Genomic DNA, 25,152 nt, shown 5'->3' with positions numbered 1-25,152 from the left:
AGTCCGTGGAGTTGGAAATTAATCTAGTAAGTCATTTGCTAAGGACTAGCTTCAAAGGACATAAATACTGCTGCATGCACAGACGTCTTCATGTATGCTTTCTGATCTCCTTACATCATGTCCACATGAATTGCAGTTATTACTTGCTGTGTTTTGTTATGCGCAAGCACGTAACAGCGTAGTTTGGGTTGGTTTTTTTTCCTTTTTGGGTAGCAGGGTTAACTTGTTCAATGGGATCGTACCCTTTACTGTACAGGAAATGTCAAGATCCTGACAAAATGCTGTAACTTGCGATGATCGAAAACTGGAGACAGCATGAACTGCAAAAGAAGTAAGAATGCGTCCATGATTACAGATAAGCATAGCGACTGCTGGGACTGGGATAGTGGAAATTTTTTTCAAGTTACCTACTATGGAAAGCTGTACTTTTAACGTGCAAGAAGTTGTACACCATGACACTGTATAGTGTGTCACAAAATTCTGAAGAAAATTTGAAACCAAGTGATCTTGCAAAAGCTTAGGCAGTTGTTTGGTTGTCTTTTTCTGAAGTGTGTGGAGGATAATACATGTTAACATCATATGAGGAGGGGATGTGAAATGCTTCAAGACATTGTTGACAATTTTGAATATGTAACAGTTTTAAAAATACATTGATCTGCCTGTCATACTTACCCTGAAGTGAGAAATCAAAAAAGAAAATATCCAATGACAAAGAGTGGTATTAGTATATTGGTATTATCATTTTCTTTAACAAGCTTTCTATTTTAGGTTCTAAGCTATCACTTCAAAGGAGAACTAGAACAGTTTACACAGTGTGTTTCACTGTTGGTGAATTTAATATAAAGAGCTATTCAAAGCTTGGACAAACAAGCCCCAGTTCAATTTTTATTTAGGTGCTTTTCAGATAAAGAAACTTCCCTTTATCAGAGTGGTTAATATTTTCTCTGAAACTGAGACCAGGTGGTAGCATGATTGAAGAAGTTGAAAATGTTTTGTTTCTGTTCTGCTGAATGTTGTGTGACCTACTGTCTGCATCGTGATTATGGAATGGTCTGCTCCATGTGTGCCAGGGATTAACACTGCTTCAGATAATTTCTTTTTTTTTTGCATGACTACAGGAAATTGGAGCAGACAGATTCAGCCACTGGTGTTTAACAAACAATGCAGGTATCAAAGCTGTCAACAGTTTCCTCTTGGGTTTTTTTGACAACAGAAGAGAATGCTTAATGTTAAAGTATACATGAAGGAAGCTGGCTGGTGCTTGAAATAGATAGAAAGCCTGACTGCAAAGAAACTCTCTGATCTCCTTGTGTGCATTGGTATTATTGGGGGAAGGTAAAAAAATGAGGAAGATCAAGGAAACTGACTTCATAGTCAGGTCTTGAAGACTGGGAGTTATAAACATTGGTGGCAGGTGCAGCAAGTGTTTAGGTCAGGGTCATTTCCAATGCTTTTAACTTCTTTTGTTCACGTTGTTTAGGAAATTCAAGTATCTGCATCTGTGCCCCTCACAGGAAATTGTTCTGAAGTTTATGGAAGTTTGCTTTTCCTCTACTGGAAATCACAGAAGCATCTTACTCACGCAAAGGGCTTTAATTTAGTTGTCAGAGGTGGGTGGCTGGTCCCTCCTTTTGAGAATCACATGTTACAAAGCTAGTGGGAAAAATGTTTTTTTTCTTTGTACTGTAAGGGACTATGCATTTTAGGTACAAGGAAAGAACTTTTGTTACCACACAGGGGTGAAATGCAGTAAGTCATCTGAACAATAGAAGAAATATTCTTTACAAATAGGAAGATAACACAACTAGGGAAATTACTACTAGAAAGACCCAGCTGTTCTTAAGTGATGGAGGCCCAACACCCGTCCTTCTGAGAGGTGGCTCTGTGCATGGCTGGGGAAAGCACCAAAACCACAGGGCTGGCGGTAGCAGACGAACGGAGGAGCAGCGCCGGGCACAGTGTCAGGAGCCACCCCCACCCCGCCTCCAACAGCAGCGTCCACCAGCTGGGTGCGGCCCCCACCGCGCACTGCCCGCGGGCACTCGCCACCCTGCCTTAAATACCCCCCGCGCGCCTCGCCGCCGTCACGTGATGAGGGAGGCCCCGGCGGGGCGGCGGCCGCCGATTGGCTGGCGCGGCCTTCCCCCCCCGCCCCCGCCCGCCCTCCCTCCCCACGTGAGGGGGGCGAGTCACGCGATTTCCGGGAACCCGTCAGGAAGGGACATAAACAAAACAAACCCCGAAGCCGCATGGAGGGTCCGGGCCGGAGCGCGCGGGGCGGCGCCCCCTGCTGAGCCCCGGCCGCCCGGTGAGTGCGGCCCGCGGGGGGCGGCCTTGGCCAGCGGCTGCGCCCTGGAGAGGCGGGAGGGCGGCGCGGGGTGCTGCGGGGCGCCCCGGGGGACGGGGCGTGGGGGGGTGCTGCGGGGGGCCCCGGGGGACGGGGCTGCCGGCCCGCTACCCCCGCTGGAGGGGCGGTGGCGAGCGGCGGGCGTCCCGGCGGGGAGGAGGCGGCGTTGGGGTGTGCGCGCCGGGCAGGGGGCTGCGGGGCGCGGGAAGGGGTGTGTCTGCCCGGCTGCCGGGCGCCGAGAAGGGGACGGGAATGGTGCACAGCGGACGGGAGCGGAGCGGCGGGAGCCCACCGCCCCCTCGGCTCCCCTCGCTGCGCGGGGGGGTGTGGCCGCCGGTGCTGCGGAGAGCAGCTGTGCGCGGGGGGTGTCCGGCTCCTGGAGCTGAGGTTTCGGGCCCGGTGGGGGTGGGCAGCGCCGATGTGGCTTGAGGGCGCGGTGAGAGGGGCTGCGGAGGGACGTGCAGGGGACGGAGCGCGGGCTTCGCAGCGAGTTGTCGGCGTCCCCTCCAGCCGCCGTCCGTCAGGGGCGGCCCGCGCCTTTACGGGGAAGCGGAGCTGGCAGCGAGCGGCGGGGAAGCGGAGGCGCCGTCCTGCCGGGGAGAGGGGCCGTGCCGGCTGTGCGGGGCGGAGGAGCTGCCGCGCCGGGGGTGGGGAGGACTCGGCGGTCCCTGCGCTCTGGTGCTTTTCAGGCTCGGAGTCGCCTCCTCCGCTTTCGACCTGTTTGAATGCTTGGGACGGCCAGGGGGTGACCGTGGGGTTTCTCTGGCTGGGGCGTGCTGGTTGCTCGGCGGGGCAGCTGCGGTCCGTAGGGATAGCTGCGGGGCCCGAGGAGGTGGAGAGGGGTCCCGGCCCGGCGGAGGGGGCTCCGCGAGTGGCGGGGCAGGGCGGCTGGAGGGACTCTCTCCGCTCCGACACGGCTTTTTATGTAACGGACCGGAGCGGGAGGGGGGGTACGAAGGCTCACTGGCGAACCGCAGCCCCGGCCGCTCGGGAAGGGGCTCCCCGCGGGCAGCGGGGGCTGCGCTCCGGGGGAGGCCGCGCCGACCGCCCCCGGCCCTTGCGTGGGCCGCAGGGCGGGGGCTGCCTCCCGCGGGGCAGGGAAGCCCTCCGCGCCCTCTCCGCCACGCCGGGGCCGGGGGCAGGCCGGCGCGGGCTCGCAGCGCCCCACAGGCGGGCGGACGCGGCTCGGCTGCGCTCGGGGGGGCCCGGGGCTGCGGCCGGTCCCCTCCGGAGCGGCGGAAGGGGGTTTGTTTACATGTCGCCTCACCCTAGCTTGAAAGGGCCGCTGGGCGGGTGAGCGGCGTGGGCGGCGGCGAATGGGAGCGCGCGTGGCTGAGGAGCGAGCCATTGAGCGGGCGGGGAGGGCGGGGCGGGGCGGTGGTGGCCGGGCTAGGCTGCGCTCCGCGCTGGCTGGCGGGGCGGCCATGTTGGTTGGGAGGTGTGTTAGTGGGTCAGGGGCGGGGGCGCGCTGTGGGCCGGGGCCGCCCGGGCTGGGGCCGAGCTGCCCCTCCGAGAGCTGCCGTGCCGCTGCCCGCGGGAGGGACGGGGGGCTGCAGCAGTGCCGCTGGCTGCTGGTACCCGCGGCCCCGTCTCTCCGGAGAGCTTTGCCTCCGGAGCCTGTCACTGCTGGGGGTCGGGCCGCCGGGGTCCGCAGGCGCGGCCGAAACCGGCCGGCAGCCGGTGATAGCCGGGGGTGGGGTGGGGCGGCTCCCGAACACAGGTGGTCCCGTTCCCCACCTCTGAGAGGAGACGGGCCACGTTCCTGCCGCCTGCTGTGCGCCAGTTCCCACAGACTGTGCTTATAAGATACCGGTAACTCCCCCGGGCCGCTCAGGAGCCGCCTCGGGTGCGCCTCCGGCGTTCGGTGTCTCCCCACACGGGCGCTGGGCACTTCTCCACGCCTGGATTAAGCTCACACAGGCTTCTGAGTGGGGGGCAGCTCGCCAAACCCCCTCGTGTCACCAAGGGCCGAAGCCTGGACTTTAATGCCCCCCCCCCCCCCCGCCCCGAGGGTGAGTGTAGGAGCCCGCGGTTCGGTCGCTGAGGTGCAGCGTGGCCAGGCCAGCCCACGGGATTCCTCAGGGAATTGTCTGATGTAACCGATCAGATATCAAAGATAACTTCATGACCAGCATTCACTGTGTCACACACGCTCCGGTATGAAACATGGGCTCTTTTTCAGGCTTCTCTACGTGACAGGCTGAAGTTTCAATCGTTCAGCCAAACCAGCTGAAATGTTAACTTCTTGTTTAGAGTAAGCAAAATCTTTATGTTGTTGCCACTTGAGGGTAACTTCTTGAAATCGGATTCTGATACAGTCTTTCAAACACTTAAAATGTTTTGGAGTTGATGACAAAAAGGCCTTTGGCCTAAGGTCGCTTAACCAAGTGCTTCTGCGTGGCCTTGTGGGGAGAGTTAATTGTTATTATTATGCCTGTGTTCTCATAGTAAGAATTACAGAGAGGCAGGCACAGGTGCTTTAGAAACTTGGCCGATTTTTATTGTTGGCAACTTAAATGAGAAGTCAGAAATTCTATGGGTAATACATTGGGTCATCGTTTTAGCAGGAAAGGTTTCTTGTAGAAATACCAATGTTCAGTGATAATACTTTCTAGAGGCATGAATAATAAGCCAGAGACCTCATACAGTGCTTTGTAGCCAGTAGTTTACCTGAGCAAAGAAAGAATTGTTTTGGTTTTGATGGGAGATAAATCTGCAGCAAAGGTATCAAGCTGTTGAACATCCTCACCGTGTTTTTTTTAAATAATGAGAGTGGCAAAGAGCTTCTTGAAGGACAAAGGTTTGAAGTCCCTTCAGTGTTAGCAGGAATTAATTGGGTATAAATAGAAGCTTCTGTCCAACTAATGGACTGGTACATAATGTGTGGTGCAAATGAGGGAACACACTGGTTTAGATTCATATGACTTGCATGTCCATACTGTGTGCTTCGTGAAGCATTTGGTGCCTCATAAGAAGTACTTGAAAGTTGGTATTGGCTTGAAAGTCAAACCAAAAGTTTTCTGAAAATCATACATTTTAAGGTGTAGACCTTGCTATAATAAATTGCCTGAATATATTATTACATATATATATTAAAAAATACTCCTGTTCTGAACTCTTACGTTGCAGTTTTTTACTTTTTGGACTATTTTGACTGATGCGTTTTTCTGATTTGTTGCTGACTTTGAAGTATGGTGTACTGGTAACCAATTTCTAACCAAAGTATAACAAAGCATAATCTTACAGTATGAAGAGTAGACTAGATCGTACCATTCTCTTCATCATAAGAGGGTTTTTTCTGAGAACTTTAGAATATTTTTTTTTTTCTTACCTTGAAAGGCTTTGCACTGTTAGAAAAAAATACAGAAGCGCGCGTCATGTAGGAATGCAGAATATTGCTGGAGACTGTAAGCTAAATTGTTGTCTAGTTTTGCTTTTGTTTTCTGTCTTTGCTTTGGCCACATTCTGCCTCAGGGGAAGTCTCTGGCTCAGAAAAAGATCAACTCCCCTAACTCTACGATGGCATTTTAATAAAGGTTTATGCAATTCATATTTTAACAATAAAAATTGTTTAAATTTAGTGTGTTAATATAGTTCTAATAAGTTTAACACACTGCATGTCCCACTCTTGGCACTAAAATAATAATAATATCTCAGTCTTTGCTCCATAATGTACAGAAAAGGTAGCACTTCTAGTAGGAATATGTTATTCTGTGCATAGTCGTTATAAAATATGTAGATGCAATATGTTGTTTGTTGGATAAAAAAAAAACCTGAACTTTTTTTTTTCTGCCTCTTGCATGATGATCAGTTATTGGCATCTGCCTGTTTGCTTATGCAGTTGCACTGAAGTAGAATACCCCCCAAAGCTGGGTAGAAGGCATTGAGGTGTAGGGGTATTAATTCAGACAAAGAATGTAGTGCTGTATTCTTTTTGGTAATTCATCAGCTCTTTCACCTCAGGTGAAAGCATGTGTGATTGGAGACCAGAGCTTCTGTTTAATGGTATCACTTCCAGATATTGAAGTTCATCTGCTGTGAGCAAGTAGGATTAGAAAAATAATTGGTGGGGGAGGCCAGCAGAGAAAAAGGAACAAAGACAGGGAAGTAGCAGTTCCCTCTCCTGAAGGGAAGAGGATTGAAAGAAGTGAAACAGCCTTCATATCCTTAGTTCTTTTACATGGCAATGCTCCATCGTCTGATTAGGGTCTGGGTGTCTTAAGCAGGTGTTGTTTGCTCTTCAGGGTAAAGAGAGCAAAAGGCATAGTGTCTTAGATGCTTATGCTGGCATTTTAGTACAAATACATCACTGAGAAGGTGGAGGGAGTTGGCTTCTTTGGATGAGCAGGTGAATGAGGCTACTGTTGGTGGAAGCAGGGAAGACCTCCTACAAGAGCTGACCTGCTACAAAAAAAAAACAAAAAACAACAACCAAACGTAAAACCCAACAACAAACAAAACGAACAAAAAAGAAAGGGGGGAAAAAAAGGGGGGGGGAACCCCAGAAAATAAAACTTAGTGTCTTTGTGGTGAGGAGAAAAGTACAGTAATTTTTCAAAGGCTGGCTAATAATTGAAGATTCATGTAGAAGGAAGAAAAAAACCTTGATAGTAAGTTCTGCACTTGAAGACTGCATTGAGCAGAGTTTGTTCTGTAATACAAAACAAACTGTCACAAACTGGAAGGAAAAAAAGTTTTAAGAGAAGTGTAGAACTTCTTGCATCTCTTAACTGTAGTACTTCATAAAATGTCCAGATACAGCAAACGCTACATAATACATAATGGTTCTTTTAAAATATGTGATATATGTTTTGTACATTCTCTGAAATTCAGAGTTTGGCATTTTGAATGTTTTAGCCTGAGTTTCTAGGTTTATCATTGGCAGGCTCTTGTGACATGCTATTTTTTTCTCTGCATCAAAAATGTAACTTCGACAAACTGTACGATGCAGGCACCATCATGAAAAGTGTAATTGTTCGTGTAATGTATTTATAACAGGCATTTAGCTGCTGTGATAATAAGCACTGTACAATCAGCAGAATGGTATAGCGATGCTCTGTGTGCTTTTCAAATGGTACAAAATACACATCTGAATTGAGACAGAAATAGCAGCTTTAGTTACAGCTACAGTACAAATGATTCATACAGGTGACTGAGGGAGATTTCAGAGTTGTCAAGCTGAAAGCTGGCAGTTTAGTTTTTTCTCTTATAGGGGCTTCTTTGGAGATAATGTATTGTCACAGAAGGGTGGTTTACTAGTCTAGGGAAGCGGCACATGCATGGTAACTGCCGTGCATCCCTTTAATGCTGCACAGTTTGAGTTTAGGTCCTGCTGTCTGCCAATTTAAATGTACTGCTGCGTCAGTGATGTCATGTAATAAGCCTGCTACTGGATTGTTTGAAGTTTGGGCTTCCCAGGTGTCTTGGGAGCACTGTTAAACTACTCTAAATGCACATTTCCAAAAAGTAAATGTAAATGCAGAGGATTTTTGTATTAGGATTTGTCTCTGTAAAGCAGGTTTTGGTTGCTTACTGATGACTGATGGGGATTTTAACCAATGTATATATACATGCCTCCATCAGTACCCCAAATTCTTAAATGTTAGATGAACACAGCAGTTCCTGAGATGTCTTGCCTTTCTCACCAAGTGAACAAGCAAGCCTCCCAGGAGCAGGGCGCAGCTCTGTACTGATGTGACTCAAGAATCTGCAGACACGGAACCAGCTCAGGGACTGGCTCCTTAATCACCTTAATCTGATTTAACTGCAGGCTGCTGCCAAAAGGAGTGGCGGCACCCTGCCCGGTGCCTCGGGCTGTATATTCCACCTGCGATTCAGTTGTGAAGCAAATGCAGGATTTCTTAACCTCTTATCTCTGCATTTGGGAAGGGCTGATGTAAGGCATTAATGAAAATTGTCATGAAGTAGAAATTCCTGCTATATTTATCTTCAGTAATTCTTATACCGCTATTCTTGAGCTGTGCCACAGATCTTTCAGTTCATTCAAATCTGTATTCGTTATAGATAACGTAACAACTGTACTAATCTGTTCTAACTCAGTCTTGGGCTGAGACTGCCAATAATACATTCTGTAAAAATGGGACTTCAGCTGCAGTCTACAGAGTTAATTTCCTTCACAGTGAGTTCAGATTTTACATCTGTGCTTCCATGTGTGTCATTGACTTCTGCTTTACATCTTTATTTACCAGTTCATGAAAAAATACTGGTAGTTAAATGTGAATGCCAGCCTTTTAATTAAGATTCTTGATGATTCTGAAAAATTTAGAAACCAGTGGGAAGTGGGTCTGCTTTGTTGTAAGCATGAAGCATGCCTAGATTGGGCAGCTCCCTGAGGCAGTGTCTTTCTTTTTATGGCTTCACCATGTTTCCCCTCTCCACAGAGCTACCAAGAAGAATCTTATGTTGTAGAATACTTGAATAGATCCTAATGGGATTCAAATCACATTTAAATAATAATATTATAAAATGTCAAGAATGAAATATAATTACAGGAACAATCAGATTAGCTGATACACTGCTTTGACCCCAGAGGACGTGCACTGTCATTCTTAAATGGTGCTATAAGTTTATAGCTAAAAGATCACTCCAGTCTTTGAGATGGTGAAAATATTTTGAACATTTAATGTCTGTTTTGAGGGGTTTTAAATAAATAATGCTAAAGCCCCCTGGTCACGATACTTGGAAGCATTGGTTGGTTGAAATCAGTGTCAGTACAGGTTAAGTTTCTCCCCTCTTTCCTAGCTGTGTATGAAACACAGTGGAATGGCTTGAGGAATTCCCCCTCCCTGGCAGTGCGTGGGGCCAGGCTGGACGGGGCTCTGAGCACCCTGCCCTGGTGGAAGGTGTCCCTGCCCGTGGCGGGGGGGGGGGGAACTAGATGGTCTTTCAGGTCCCTTCCAACCCAACCCATTCTGTGGTTCTACAAAGTATGTGTTCTAACAAAACCCTAACAAAGAATAGCTGGCCAGGAAGCAGCAAACATCTTTCTGTTCTCTTAACGTCATGCAGTAGCAGGACTTTGACAGTCTCCCATGTGAATGCAGACGGTGGTGGTGTTCTTGGTGTTGATGTCAAAAGTATTAATCTGATGTTCTGTTGAAAAAGGCATCGATCTCTGCTGTTCTCATATGGAGAGTAAGGTACTAAGGTGTTAAAGACTATATCCTTCTTGCCTCTTCCTTAGCATAGGAGAACATAGTTTATTTAAGAACAAGCCCTTTCTCCTAGATCAGATGAGCCTGAAAAGTGAATTAGTCATTCATGCCACATGTAACAGCACAGGAAGGACTAGTTCTGCTGCAGTGTGGCCTTTGTGGGGTGAAGGGAGATGGAGGTTGTTGAGACACGTTGCCCTGGGACACAAACTTAAGTTTAAATGTATTTATCCTAAAACTTTAGGATAAGGAAAAAGAGTTCCCTGGAAATTTTAGAGCAGAAAGAAAATTTTCTCAGAAGGGGCTGGCCCTGAATTGACACAGGGCCTTACAAGAAATGTCTTGCTTTGGCAGTGGTAGCATGGTTTTACTGAGAACATGTGTGTAACTGGGGTTGTAATTGGTCTTTATATTCTAGCTATTATTTGAAAATCAGTATGTTTTGATAAGTAAAGACTTTTTTGTATAGTTTCTCTTTTTACCACGATCTGATGGTGTATATGCTGAATTTAACAAAATAGTTGTATCTTAAAGGAGGAATAAGCGCGGGGATGGTGTCATGTGCTGGTGAGAGCAGGGTTCTGAGCGTAGCTCTGCTGTAGAAGAACACTTCTACTTGGCTATTTGTTTTTCAAAACAAGCAAATAAACACAGCCTGAACAAATTGCACCAAAGTCCGACTTAGGAGCAATGCTGAGTGAAGAATTTTGCTCAAAGAAACAAATAGTTTTTAACTGATGTTGTGGTTTAAAACCAGCCAGCAACTAAGCCCCACGCAGCCACTCGCCCACTCCCTCCTGCTGGGATGGGGGAGAGAATTGGAAGGGTAAAAGTGATAAAACTTGTGGGTTGAGATAAAGACAGTTTAACAGGTAAAACAAAAGTCATATGTGCAAGCAAAGGAAAGCAAGGAATGCGTTTATCGCTTGCCATGGGCAGGCAAGTGTTCAGCCATCCCCAGGAAAGCAGGGATTCACCACACAGTTGCTTGGGAAGGCAAATGGCATCAGTCCAAATGTGTCGTCCCCCCCCGCCCTTCTTCTTCCCCAGCTCTTTATTGCCGAGCATGACACCATGTGGTGTGGAATAGCCCTTTGGTCAGTTGGGGTCAGCTGTCCCAGCTGTGTCCCCTCGCAACTCCTTGTGCCCCCCCCAGCCTCCTCGGGGGGCGGGGGGGGGCGGGAGGCAGCAAAGCCCTTGGCTCCGGGTAAGCGCTGCTCAGTGGCAACTAAAACATCCCTGTGTTACCAGCACTGGTTTCTGCACAAATCCAAAACATAGCCCCATACTGGCTACTGTGAAGAAAACTAACTCTCTTCCAACCAAAACCAGCACAACTGGTAATGCTGAAAAACTGTACACGTATGATGATTCAGGTTTTTGATTATGCCCCTCTAATGCTGCTATTTTGTTAAAGAGGCTTTTTATATAAGGGTAGGGATCCTGCAGGCAAGCAAAACAGAAAGCAGCATCCCTGAAGACAGTGTAGTTACATTACATACTAAGGTTTCATACCATTAATGATTTTTTTTAATTGGTTTTCATATAACATTGTTCTTTTTTTACTTCCTGTTACTTTTTGTAAGTCTTTTGTCATACTTTTAGTGTAGGTATAGTTCCTGATGTTTGTGCTAAGGTGCTTGCTTTTCTGTAGTTCATTTTTTCCTTACGTTGTGTAAGAATGCAGGATTAAGCAGGGTATGAGGCTCAGAAAAATAGATATAATCTGAAGTAGCAGCGGGTCTATAGAAACTACTAAACTGTTAAAATTACTAATAGATAAATTGGACCAATTTGAACATGTGCCTTGAAATTAATAGAGAAAATATTTTATTAAGCAGCTCTGAATTTGGCACAATTTTTAGTTTGTTCTATTAGGGAAGTCTATGTCTTCCCTTCCTCTGCTGCTGGGCGGTGAGCGTGCTTGCTGTAATCCCTCTGCCACTAGATGTTGCTGTATGAGTGATTGATACAATCTTATCTGATGCTGGATGGATTAATAATATTTTAAGCAAAGGAAGAGATCCAGCTGAAACAGTATTACTGCCTATTCCAAAATAAGTATTTTGAGACGTTTGCCTGAGACATTTTTAGATTTTATTGGCTCTTTTATATTAGTCATAAAGATTGTTTCTCTCTTGTATACCCAGCAGTACACTAGGCGTCATTTCCAATTAGGCAGACTTTTCTTTTCATATGTCTGTAGAGCTCGTGGCCTTGGTAGTGAGGAAAAAAGGCAACAAAATGTAACTCAGCCAAAAAGGTTTTTGCAGGAACTCTGCTCTGTAGCATCTGTGGCTTTTCATTTGATGAAAGATGGCAGGGGAATAAAATTGCTATATATTCCAGCATGAAGAATAATCACTTTTCAGGGGAAATTTTTGTCTTTACTTCACTTTGGCTGTTTTTTAAGCACTACCTCTTTGGTGAAGGATTACTTACCCTCCTTGGGGCTTTGCTGTGTTTATTCTACACAGAAGTCTACAAATAGAAGAGCTCCATCAGGGTGAACTGCAGTTATCCTAAGAAAAAATTCATTGCACAGATTGTGTAAACTTACTGAGACCGAAGTAAAGCTGGAAAGGAAGCTACTAGTGCATAAAACAAGAAGTTTGGAATTGGATTTGGGGAATCTGGGCTTGGAAATGCCTCAGGTAAGTCTGTTATGGTTTTGTTGGCCTCTGTAAATAATTTTTGCTTCATTATTTAAAAAAAAAAAAAAAAAAAAAAAAATTAAGAGTAAATTTGATTGGTGTTACCGGGGAGAATTTATGAGATATTAAATGGTTTATATTTTTTAGTGTCTCAGTAGTGTCTATGGTGGAAGCTATGTCGCTGCTCTTGGTACTGTATTTGTTCACACAGCAAGATTCAGCAAAGTTGTCTTGATTAGGGTGGATGCCTGGAGAGCAGCCTTTTATTACTGCAGTGATTCACACATCAGCACACTGAATGACTTTCAGCAGTACAGTGTTTCTCCCTTCCCAGCCCTCAGGGCAAGTGTGTCTAGAAGAGAAATAGAGGTCTGGAATTAAATCTAGCAGAAAGCCTTGCTGCCCATTCCCTGTGTGCCCAGTCATCCTGCGTAATGTTTTCTTGCAAAGTTCCACTTCATTCTCAAGAGCTATGACACTCTTGATTTAGTTGTAATAAATTTTGCTTTTGTATGATCTCAGGTGGAAGTTTCATGAATCCTAATGGTTCTAAAAGCAGTCAACACTGCTTTAGTACAGAATGGTTTGTATTAGGGTGAAGGCCTTCTGAGTGTGTTAGTGCCTATTGATAATCGCAGATCTTGCCAGGACTCACTCCTCTTCTACAAGTGCTAACATATTCCTAAACTTGGCAAATGCATGAGAATTTCAAACCAACAGAAAAGAGTGAATGAGCAATGCTCTTGCAGCTGCATGATGAATAGAAATGTGACCTTTAATCAAAGAGCTGCATGTTGTTAGCTGCTCTTAAAGCATTCTCTCACTCTGAGAAATGGAGTTTCTCCATCTCCAAAAAACACCTTTACTTGTGTAGGTAAAAACATTCCAGATGCAAGCATAGCACAATTTCGGGGACTTGGATGAAATGGCAATACTCTTTATGCTTTGTTGAAGAAAAGAATACGCCTTTTTCTAGCATGCTTCAAATGTCAGTGTCAATTTTGTTGTAGCCCAGTGTGAGTGGAATGGACCCTCCTTTTGGGGATGCCTTTCGGAGCCATGTGTTTTCAGAGCAGACTCTGATGAGCACAGATCTCTTGGCAAGCAGTTCAGATCCAGACTTCATGTATGAACTGGTAGGTCATCTTTCTGTGAGTCTATTAATTTCCTCTCCTTGACTAATACCCTAGTTCATGTAGTAGTTAAAGGGTTATTTATTACAAGATTATTCATTACTGCTAGCTGCTGATGAGGGAAGAACATAACTGCTTGTCCAGCAAATGTAATGCTTCCTCGGTAGGCACTTGTTAAAGCTGGTCATCAGGAGAGGCTTGATAGACAAGTTGCATGACACTCTGCTTTACAATCTTTTCTGCAAGAGTAACTATATGCTACTTCACCCAAGCTGTGGAGGCAGGGTAAGCAAAATAAAAATTGACTCTACTTATACGATGTTCTTTTCCCCCTGCCACCGCATCAAGGGAGAAAGGTAGCTCATAGCTGTTAATTGATCATGTTAGAATGAGGTTTTCCAGGGGCTGGTAACCTTGAGCATATTGTGTTAGGTACACAGCAAAGATAACGTAGCTTAATAGGGACTAGAACAGCTTGCCTGTGATGTCTTCCGTGTTTTAAATACATGGATATGGGTACCAGTCAAGTTCTGATGACCAGGTGAATTGCAAAAGCAGAAAAAGAATTGAGCAGCATTTGACTTCTACCTTTAGCAATTTCTTTAGAACCTGATAGCCTTCTGTGATGGAATGCCTAGCTGGGTAGATGAGGGGAGAGCAGTGGATATAGTCGACCTTGACTTCATTCAGCAAGTCTCCTGACACTGTCCTGCGACATCCTCATAGGTAAGCTCAGGAAGTGTGAGTTAGACAAGTGGACGGTGAGGTGGATTGAGACCTGGCTGAATGGCAGAGCTCAAAGGGTTGTGATCAGTGGTGCAGAGTCTGGTTAGAGGCCTGTAGCTTGTGGTGTTCCCCAGGGGTCAGTGTGGGGTGCAGAGTCTGGTTAGAGGCCTGTAGCTTGTGGTGTTCCCCAGGGGTCAGTGTGGGGTCCAGTCCTGTTCAACTTAGTCATGAATGACTTTGTTATGGTTTGACCTTGGATGGACACCAGGTGCCCACCAAAGTCACTCTATCACTCTGAACCCTCAACTGAACAGGGGAGAGAAAAAATACAACAAAAAGCTTGTGGGTCAAGATAAGGACAGGAACATCACTGAGCAATGACTCTCACGGGCAAAACTGACTTGATTTGGGGAAATTAGTTTAATTTATTACCATTCTAATCAGAGTAGGATAATGAGAAATAAACCCAAAACTTAAAAACGCCTACCACCCACCCCTCCCTTCTTCCCAGGCTCAACTTCACTCCCAGTTTTCTCTACCTCCTCCCTGCCAGCAGTGCAGGGGGATGGAAAATGGGGGTTGTGGTCATTTCATTACACATTGTCTCTGTCACTCCTTCCTCCTCTGGGGGTGGACTCCTCACACAATTTCCCTGTTCCAGCATGGGGTCCCTCCCATGGGAGACGGTTTTCCACAAATTTCTCCAATGTGAGTCCTTCCCATGGCCTACAGTTCTTTGCATTCTGCTCCAGCATGGGTCCCTTCCACGAGTTGCAGTCCTTCAGAAACAGATTGTTCCAGCCTGGGTCCCCCACAGGGTCACAAGTCCTGCCAGGAGCCTGCTCTAGCACGGGCTTCCCACAGGGTCACAGCCTCCTTTGGATGCATCTGCCTGTTCCAGAGTGGGGTCCTCCATGGGCTGCAGGTGGACATCTGGGTCTCCATGGGCTGAGGGGCACAGCTTGCCTCACCACAGTCTTCACCACAGGCAGCCAGGGAGACTCTGCTCCAGCACCTGGAGCACCTCCTCCCTCTCCTTCTTCACTGACCTGGGTGTCTGCAGAGTTACTGCTCTCATGTATTCTCACTCCTCTCTCCAGCTGCAATTTTGTTGTGCAGGTTTTTCCCCCACCTTCTTAAATATATTATCCCAGAGGTGCTGCCGCGCTCACTGATGGGCTCGGCCTTGGGCAGTAGCAGGTCTGTCTTGGAGCTGGCTCGACTGGCTCCATTGGGCATGAGGGAAGCTTCTGGCAGCTTCTCGCAGAACCCACCCCTGTAGCCCCCCCACTACCAAAGCCTTGCCGTGCAAACCCAGTACATGATGAAGGGACAGTGTCCCCTCAGCAAGCTTCCTGATGATACAGAACCGGGAGGAGTGGCTGATACCCCAGGAGGCTGCGCTGCCATTCAGCGAGACCTGGACAGGCTGGAGAGTTGGGCAGAGAGGAACCCAATGAAGTTCAGCAAAGGCAAGTCAAAGGTCCTGCACCTGGGAAGGAACAGCCCTGTGGAGGCAGCTCTGCGGAGAAGGACCTGGGAGGTCTGGTGGGCAGCCAGTTGCCCGTGGGCCAGCCGTGTGCCCGGGTGGCCAAGGCCAGTGGTGTCCCGGGGTCGTTAGGAGCAGCGAGGCCGGCAGGGGCAGGGAGGTGATCCTCCCCCTCTGCTCTGCCCTGGCGAGGCCACGTCTGGAGTGCTGTGTCCAGTGCTGGGCTCCCCAGTTCCAGAGACAGGGAACTGCTGGAGAGGGGCCAGCGGAGGCTACAAGGATGATCAGGGGACTGGAGCATCTCCCTTGTGGGGAAAGGCTGGGAGAGCTGGGCCTGTGTAGCCTGGAGAAGAGCAGGCTGAGAGGGGATCTTACCAAGGGCTACAAATATCTTCAGGGCAAGTGTCAAGAGGGCAGGCCAGGCTCTTTTCAGTCGTGCCCAGTGACAGGACAAGGGGCAACGGGCACACAGTGCAACACAAGAAGTTCCATCTGAAAAGGAACAGGCTGCCCAGGGAGGCTGTGGGGTCTCCTTCTCCAGAGACATTCAAAACCCACCTGGACGTGACCCTGTGCAGCCTGCCCTAGGTGACCCTGCTTGAGCAGGGGGTTGGACTGGGTGATCTCCAGAGGTCCCTTCCAACCCCGACCAGTCTGTGATCTGCTGGTGAAGCGCAGAAGCTGAACATCATTCTGACCCTCAAAAGAAGCTTTTAGTTGAAACTTGAGGTGTCTTTGTACATTATTACTCTATTACACTTCACTGGAATTAAGTTCACCATACTAGATTAAAGAGAGGCAGAGATGATTGATACTTTTTTTGTATTAATTTTTAACTTTTCTTATGCATAGGACAGAGAAATGGACTATCAGCAAAGCTCCAGAGACAACTTACTTTCAATGGAGGACTGCAAAGACCTTGAGAACTTGGAGTCTTTTACGGACATCCTGGACAAAGAAGCTGCTCTCACCTCAAAGTGGGAGCAGTGGGACACCTACTGTGAAGACTTAACTAAGTACACTAAATTAACCAGCTGTGACATCTGGGGAACAAAAGAGGTGGATTACTTGGGCCTTGATGACTTTTCAAGCCCATACCAAGATGAAGAGGTGATAAGCAAAACACCAACACTGGCTCAGCTTAACAGTGAGGACTCCCAACCTGTTTCTGATTCACTCTACTACCCTGATTTGCTCTTTAGTGTAAAACAAAACCCTTTAAATTCTTTGTTACCTGGCAAAAAGATTGCAACCAGAGCAGCAGCCCCAGTCTGTTCTTCCAAGAACATTCAGGCTGAGGCACCTTTGTCGGACTGTGTTCAGAAGGCAAGCAAACCTGCAACTCAGCCTGCTTCCAGTACGCAAATCATGGTGAAGACTAATGTGTACAATAATGAAAAGGTGAACATTCATGTTGAATGTAAAGACTATGTTAAAAAGGCAAAAGTAAAGATCAATCCTTTACCACAGAGCAGACCAGTGCTGAGCCAGACGCATGCTGATGCAGCAAAGGAGAACACCTGTTATTGTGGTGCTGTAGCAAAGAGACAAGAAAGAAGAGGAATAGAGTCTCCGCATAGTCACAGTACACCTCCTATTTTGCCTTTTAAAGAGACTCAAGAACTGCTCCTCAGTCCACCCCAGGAAACCCCAGGGCTTATTGTGGGGGAGAGCAGTCTTTCTGCCAGCACATCAGTGTCAGATTCTTCACAGAAGAAAGAAGAGCACAACTATTCTCTTTTCGTAACAGACAGTTTGGGTGAGCAGTCAGCCAAAGGAGACCCTGAGGAAGATGAGGATGATGAAGACGATATTGAAGATGAGGACCATGATGAAGGATTTGGTAGTGAGCATGAGCTGTCTGAAAATGATGATGAGGAGGAAGATTATGAGGATGATAAAGATGACGACATCAGTGATACTTTCTCAGAACCAGGTACCAGCAACGTTGGGCTTTATTAACAGAGGTTAATGGATTTGTCTGCCAAGTGGGAAAGAATGCTTTTGAATGCTTTATAGTTACAGATGAGCAACACTCATCTTAACTTACAAACTTTCATCCCAGATTTTCTAAGTGCTTTGCAAAATGTAATTAATGAAAACTATACAAGGTCTTTATTGCCCTGTTTCAAGCAAAACTGCATAAACTGTGGTCATGCAACAAAAATAATGAGAGAATACAGGAAACCTAGCTTGTAGCCTAAGGTTGTAGAGCAACTACCTGCAGTTGTCTTTTTTTTTTTTTTTGTGGCTTGATGATAGGATGTGCAGAGCTTTCTAGTGTTTCAGTAGGTTGCTGCTTTGGATTTATCAGGGCTGTAGCTCTTGACAGCTGGTATGAAATCGTAGCCTGAGTGAAATTACTCAAGTCCTACTGTAGGTATAGTTTTCCACAGAATCCGAAGAATACCTACCACTGAAACTAATCAAACCGTTTCTTGGTGGTTTTCAGCAGTAACACTTAGTGGGTCTTCAAAGGATACTGAATTCCTCTCTTCTGCATGTAGAAATGGAGCCCTAACAACAGAAATAAGAACTAACCTTCACCTAGAAGGTAACGAAGCGGTAACATTGTGTAAAACTAAAATCTGAAGTGAAAGGGACAGGACTGTAACCAACTATTAGTCTCATTGTAGAAAGTATTAAAATATTCACATTTTATAAATGCTTTGTAATAGAGTATAAGAATTAAGGTATTCAGACATTTGGCAGTAATGTAACTTCAAGGGGGAAAGCAGCTGAAATTTTGCCTTTTTAAAAACAGCAGCTTCCCTAAAGCTTGTCAGTGTTTGTCATAATGAACTCTCAGATTAGATTATTTTTTTAAGTGGATTTCCTGAGTTGACATTAAACTTGTCAAGCATTATGCCCTTTATGTTACTTTTACATGTACATAACACATTTTTATTAGCATTTTAAAATTCTCTTCCTCCCTTCTTCTGAATGGAGGTCCCTCTACTTTTGGGGGCTTTGAGTAGCTATTACAGCTCTGCAATGATTGCTGTACTGCACAGTGCCTTGCAGCCCACGGAGGCATGTTGCACAGAAAAAGCCTAGTACCCTTGAAAAAGGGGTGTCGTATTAAAATTCTGGGATTTCCGTTGGTGGAATTACATTAACTGTTTGCCATTTGTTCAAATTGTACTGACAAGCAATTGCTCTCGCCTTCTAAATACAACTACATTGTGCGGTACAGTAACTGACGCACTTGTACCTTTCTACAACTTGAAGTGAATGAAGCCATTCACCTCAAGTATGGTGATACTATGTTTCATGATATGTTTTGATTTTATTAGAAGGTGATGTCTCCAGGTATTTTAATTATGTCCGTCTTGTACTTTGTGTTGCTTTTTTGCCTTTAGAATAAAGATAAATACTAGGCATAAAGTTTCTAAAAACAGGCATGGCATGGGAAGATTTAACTTTCCATAGTACTAAAAGCAAAATCAGTTTGATAAATTTAGAGTGAAGATGTAATTTACTGAAAGGACAAAAAATTATCAGTTATTGCTGGCCCTCTGATGTATTTTATACAGTTTGCTTTTGTTTGTTCTTCATGTATGGGTTTTGGAGTGCATGAAATACTTCCTTGAAGCCGTAGTGTTGTCTGAGGAAATAATTAGATATAGCGAACTTCAGGAACTTGCAGAAATATCTAAAAATGTGACTGGCTATCAACAACATTTTTACTGTCACCATGGTACAGGTTTAGCAGTTTTAGTCAAATAGTTACTTGGTCAAATACCAATTGCAAAGGTAATTTATTATGGGAATTATCAGCCCAGACCTTTCTCGCACTTAAACTTTTTTTGCCATTACTGGTGTATTTTATCTATCTCTTTTAATAGAAATATTTGGAAATTACTATTTCTCCCATCGAGTAGTGACTACTAGAGATTCCAGAAATGGGAGATGCAACAACTGATTCAGTTTTCAGTAGCAGCTTGAGAAGAAATAGCTGAAAGGGAAAAGTGCTTGTAGAGACATGGAGATTGTTTAACAAATTTGCGTTGCATCCATTCTGAGCACCTGGACCATCAGCTGGGGGAAGAAGACTCTTTATAAACAGTTTGACAGAAGTCAGTATGACTTAATGGTAGGGAAAGGTTTTTTTCTGGTTTTTTTAATCTGGTAGGATGCAAAGGTCATGTCTGTCCTGTTCCTGTTCTCTTTTACTGAATTTAACCACGGTGAATTTAAATCTAAAACCATAGTAAGAGATGTGAACAAAGATTTTCAGGAGGAACTTGTGCAGGGCTTGACAGGTGAATATAAGAACCCTTTCAGACTTTTTAGAAGCCTGCCAAAGAAAGTGAGACTGCGATATGATCTTTGCTAAGAGGAGAGTTCAAGGAGGATGAATACAGCGCAGAAAAGCTAAACAGACGCGTTGGGCTCCTAGATGTTATGGACTAGGTTAAGACATTGTGCGCTAGATTATTCTATGTAACTTTAAAATGATAGCAGGTCAGTGTTAGCGTTGCAAGGCAGGATGCATTAAGTCAACATAATTTAAGTTGCTAACTTAATTATAGTTTAAATAAGCAAACAGGAAGTCTTGATTTTAACCCTGTACATTTGTACATGTCAGCTCTTAAAGAGATTTGTTTTCATTGGTTGGCTTAATTCTGTGTTATCATGGAGATGGGCTAAATTTATACATATCTATATAATGAGTTGCATAGCTTGACATGTTTTCTCAAGTGGAAAGTAAGTGAGGTTTTTAACATATAGTATTTTGATACTTATGTCAAACAGCATTTGTGTAAAATGGAAGTAAAAAATATTTATGGTATTTGAAATGTAAATTGTCATAATAATTTTGGCTATATAAGAGAAAATGTTTTATAAAACATGCTTCATTGTTTGATTTGCCTTTAAAATGCTGTCTTTTTAATGAACTAGAGAATCAAAGTAAATGAGTTGACAAGATGACTAGAAACAGAACTTTAAAACTGATTTCATCCTTCTGCACACCTAACTTATTCATATTTTGGGTGATGAGGTGAGAGTCAGACCAAAGCAAGAAAGTCTGATTTTCCTCTTTCAACTGGTTTTTCAAGTGCAAACAGACTGATTTACTGGACTGTTTTAAAAAGAAGGAAGTGTTTTTGTGCTACTGTTAAAAGATGAAGCAGAGCTCAGGCATGTGGGGTCAAGGCTTGTTAAGTATATGGTCCATTTGGTGGTTGGCTTTTCTTTTAGCTTCATCAGTGTATGTGGTGTTTTGAAATACATTCTTTTTATAAGTAAGTGTAAATTATTACATGGCATTTTACTACAAAAGGCAATGCAGTTGTCTGGGGTTTTTTAACCTTAGTATAGGTTGTCTTATTTTCTGAAGCATACATAAGATTTTAAAAACTGTGGTTTGTGTTTACATAATTACTCTATAAATATTTATGCTATGTAGGTGATGGCATTACAGTTTCCTTGTACTTCATGAACAGTTCATCTTATCAAGTGCGTCATAATATACCTGTAAAATACTGTATAGTTTTACTGTGGATTTTTCTTCATCCCACAAAAGAGGTGAGGAAGAGGTTGAACAGCTTGTGTCCATATCCCTTCAATTTAGATGGTCTTTTCTTATGGGCTTTAGGTCATTGTCCTGATAACAGAGCCCCTTTCCTTGAATCTAATAGAGAGGGGAGGTTTGATTTATTTCCCAAAGGATTTCAAACTCAAAAAGGAGCAGGAGTTGGACTCAGTGATCCTAATGGGTCCTCTCCAACTCGGAATATTCCATATTTTGCTTTCTTTGTTAGTCTTTCGCTAATCCATCTTCATTATATGCTCCTCTTTCCATGCTTTTTGATTAGAGATTAATGAAAATGTGGAGGCGAGTTAGGATTATGTTCCTGCACAGTCATGGAGAAAATTGTAAGGATGGAAGAACATGCTTCAGCAGCTGTTGTCTGTACCCGGCAGTGGTGTGATTGTGGGGGGAGAAAAGCAACAGAGCTTAGGGGGCCAGAGAACATAAATGGGCTTTCAGTGCACAAATCATCTGTCTCTTTTCAACTAATGAAGCACCATCACTGGCTTAATGTCCATCCCTGGATTTAAGGCAAGTAGCCAGTAGTAGTTGACACTGAAAACCAAGTCTATTAGATAATGTAAAACAGGCCTTGACTATGGTTTTGCTTATAACTTGACTACTCAGTCCACTGTTAAAGGGCTAGAAACAGTTTTGTCAATATTATATAAACAATGCAATGCATCCTTTTAGGGTATGAAAATGATTCTGTGGAGGATTTAAAAGAAATGACTGCAATATCCTCTCGGAAAAGAGGCAAGCGAAGATACTTCTGGGAGTACAGCGAGCAATTAACACCATCACAACAAGAAAGAATGCTGAGGCCATCTGAGTGGAATCGGGATACGTTACCAAGTAACATGTATCAGAAGAATGGTCTCCATCATGGTAAGAAGAGAGTCCTAATTACAAGTGAACGTCTTTCATTCTGACACCTTCAGTAGCCAAACTCCCATACTTGCAAGTGCTGAGAAGTTGTGTTTTGGCCATGAAAATAAATCATTAAAACACTGTAAGTCTGTTGCTCAATTAGCAGACTTCTGCACAGTGTCCAAGGAAGGCACAGTGAATATACAGTAGTAACTTTCAGTGTGGTTTCTTCCAGAGGAAGGTGGATGAATTGAGAATTGTAACTTCCAAGGGCTTTCAGTGGAAACCCCAAGAGTTTGAAATTTTCTCAGTGTGATACTGTAAACACATTGGATGGGTCGCTTGGCTGGTATTGGTCCTGCTAGCTGTTGGGTTTCAGTCTTGCTTGTGTTAGAAGCAAGCTGGAAGTGATCTGAGATGCAAAGTTCATGTTAACTGCAGTATGAACTAAAGGACAAGCAATAAGGCGTAACTGTCTCTTTCTGCTCCTCCCTACTTGTTTCTCCCACCTGTGTGAATGCAGCACAGTGAAGCAGTTACTCTTCTGTGAATAGACCATTTCTTTAAAATACCTTCTTGGAAACATAAACCAATTGGTCTAACAACTGTGTTTTATTCCCGTAATTTTTTGATTAGGAATTTGCTGTACCGCAGACATGACTAACATCACCCAGAACAAACCACCCTTAGGAGTAATGTTTGTTTTCTTGTCGCAGGACCTCTTTTGGTAGGCTGCTCCATTTGATTTTGGCTTTGAAGGAGAAAATGGAAACCAGCTTCCCTGGTTGTAATGTTAATGTTCCCTCACAGTTGAAAATTACTGTTCTTAACATGGCAGTTTACCTTCTGTTAAACCAAAAGATATTTTTGTTGTTGTTGCTTGTAGATTTATTCAGGGAAGAAAATATTATTTTAATCTGCTTAGGTTTTCTATGCAGGTTTATCTTGTCCCTATCTAAAGTCCCTATCACTGCTCCTTCTTATGAAGGCTTATATCTATACTTGTTGTTAAACAACCACCAAACGTGCCTTGAGGACTCAGTCCCACCAGACACTTGGAGGTGCAAGTGACCTTTAAGTCAGGTGCGTATGCAAGGGATTTGAAGGATCAAACACTACTTAACATCCAGAAGCTACAGTATATAACACATGCAGGAGTTTTTTATTTTCATATACATACACGTTACCAAGGCCATCTACTACCTCAGATAAATCATGCTAAATTATCAGCTCTCTAATAAATATTTCTGTAGCTGGTTTTGTTAGTTTTACTAACATTTTCATGCAAGTGTCTGTAACAACTGGAATTTTTAACAGAAATCTAGAAAAAGACACATGGCAAGGGGCAGAGAATCTTAAGGAGCATAGATTTTGTCTTGGAATATGTATATCTCTTCAGGAAAATCTGGCCCTAAATAGCTTCAAATACATATAAAAGGGGTTAACTCGCCTTTATGTGGATCATTTAAGCTCAGTGTCACTGAAGATTGTTTCAGTATGAGGCCTCAACACTTCCTATTAATACAGAACTTTAGCAATAATATTAATTAGGAATTCAATCAACCTGTGTGTGCATGAGCATCTATTGGTTGAACACATGAGTTAGCAAGTTACAGCTGGGGCAAAACAACAGGGTTTGAACTTGTGACGTACGTTTTTTAGCACAGTTGTGTGTATACTGTCTTTCACATCCAGTAGCCTGGCCAGCAGTATTTGCTCTTATCTGATCTGGATATCATATGAATTGTACAAAGCAGTTTGTCTGGAAACTCTCTTGCTATTGTGAAAGGCCGTAGGGATCACATGATTCCAGTCCATTCTCTTGTAATGAACAAAGGAACTTAAACTGCACCCAAAAAAATACATATTTAAGAATGTTTTTTCACAGCTTTATGTACATATTGTGTCACTTCCCAACCCAATTTTCTGCATATTTCAAACAGGAAAATATGCAGCAAAGAAGTCACGGAGGACTGACGTAGAAGACCTGACTCCCAACCCCAGAAAACTGCTACAGATTGGTAATGAATTGAGGAAGCTGAATAAGGTGATCAGTGACCTGACACCAGTCAGTGAACTTCCCTTAACTGCCAGACCGAGGTCAAGAAAAGAAAAGAACAAGCTGGCTTCCAGGTAAATATTAGATAACGCTACAAGGATTAATAAACGTTTATTACTACAACTGTACAATTAAGAGCTAACTAATCTTTGCCTCAAGAGATCCTGCTTCATCATGGCAGTTCCTGCAGTGGGCTAATTACCAGTTTTATCAAAAAGCAGGGCAACTGGCAGTTTGGAGATGTAGTTTGCCCATTCCCTAGATAACGATGTATTTCCACTGGAGGCTGGTTTACTTAGCTGCAGGGCAAATGATTGATACAGTGATAAAATCCACAAGTGTGAAATGGTAAGCAAATACAGGTAGCAGAGTGCTTTCAGTGGAGGTGAGTCAGTAAAGAAATGATTTTGTACATCACAGCTCTGGGAGTATTGGTTGGTAAGTTTGTGTGGCAAACAGACAGATGGTCTTAGGATTCTGGAATTTTTGTTAGTGTTCTAATTCTTCCCCTCTTCTTACTATAGGGCTTGTAGACTAAAAAAGAAAGCCCAGTATGAAGCCAATAAAGTAAAACTCTGGGGTCTCAACACGGAATATGGTAAATACAACTCTTCACATCTTAATTTTTCTTTTTGTTCAGACAAGTCTGTGTTTTGCACCGTTGTGTAACCTGGGTCATACCTGACAGTTTATACAGAAAGCAGGGTTGGTACAAACCTAACGGTTTTGTTAATACAAAATCAGTGCACTCCATAAAGTGTATGTAGATTGGATTACCTAGAGTGTTGAGCTACTTTACAGATGTAAATTATGCAAATGTATCCAAGTAATGTAAATAGTTGTGAAAATATGTTTACAGATGTAAAGTAGTACATCTTAATTTTACAGTAAGTGTGATGTGACACCTTTGACACTTAACAGATTACAGTGTGTGGACAACTGTGGATCTCTTGCTCCAGAGGGAATGTGCTGTAGATCTAAACCAGCTTTTTCTCTTTGCAGATAATTTACTCTTTGTGATCAACTCCATTAAACAAGAAATAGTTAATCGGGTGCAGGTACCTAAAGATGATAGAGGAATCAACATGGAACAAAAGTTGAACATACTTATTAAAGACACTCTTGGTAAGCAGTAAACTTAACATACTTGCGTGCACGTG

At 44.2% G+C, this 25,152-nt stretch overlaps 1 protein-coding gene across 10 annotated transcripts in view; it reads left to right on the top strand.

Annotated features, from left to right (window-relative positions):
* The first annotated feature begins 2,189 nt into the window (after nt 1-2,189).
* CREBRF (CREB3 regulatory factor) overlaps nt 2,190-25,152 on the top strand; it is a 28,942-nt gene continuing 5,979 nt past the window's right edge. Inside the window, exons 1-9 of one of the 10 annotated variants that reach the window (XM_040603266.1) lie at nt 2,190-2,308; nt 12,000-12,176; nt 13,187-13,312; nt 16,377-17,460; nt 17,980-18,078; nt 21,757-21,951; nt 23,877-24,066; nt 24,517-24,590; nt 24,995-25,117. In XM_040603266.1, coding sequence (XP_040459200.1) covers nt 12,168-12,176; nt 13,187-13,312; nt 16,377-17,460; nt 17,980-18,078; nt 21,757-21,951; nt 23,877-24,066; nt 24,517-24,590; nt 24,995-25,117 — 1,900 coding nt within the window. In that variant the 5' untranslated portion in view covers nt 2,190-2,308; nt 12,000-12,167. The other 9 variants (XM_040603263.1, XM_040603265.1, XM_040603264.1 and 6 more) reach the window with 9 other exon arrangements.

Source organism: Falco naumanni, chromosome 8 (assembly GCF_017639655.2).
Source record: "Falco naumanni isolate bFalNau1 chromosome 8, bFalNau1.pat, whole genome shotgun sequence".
In the NCBI taxonomy this organism is placed as follows: domain Eukaryota; kingdom Metazoa; phylum Chordata; class Aves; order Falconiformes; family Falconidae; genus Falco; species Falco naumanni.
This window is presented reverse-complemented; position numbering and strand designations above follow the sequence as displayed.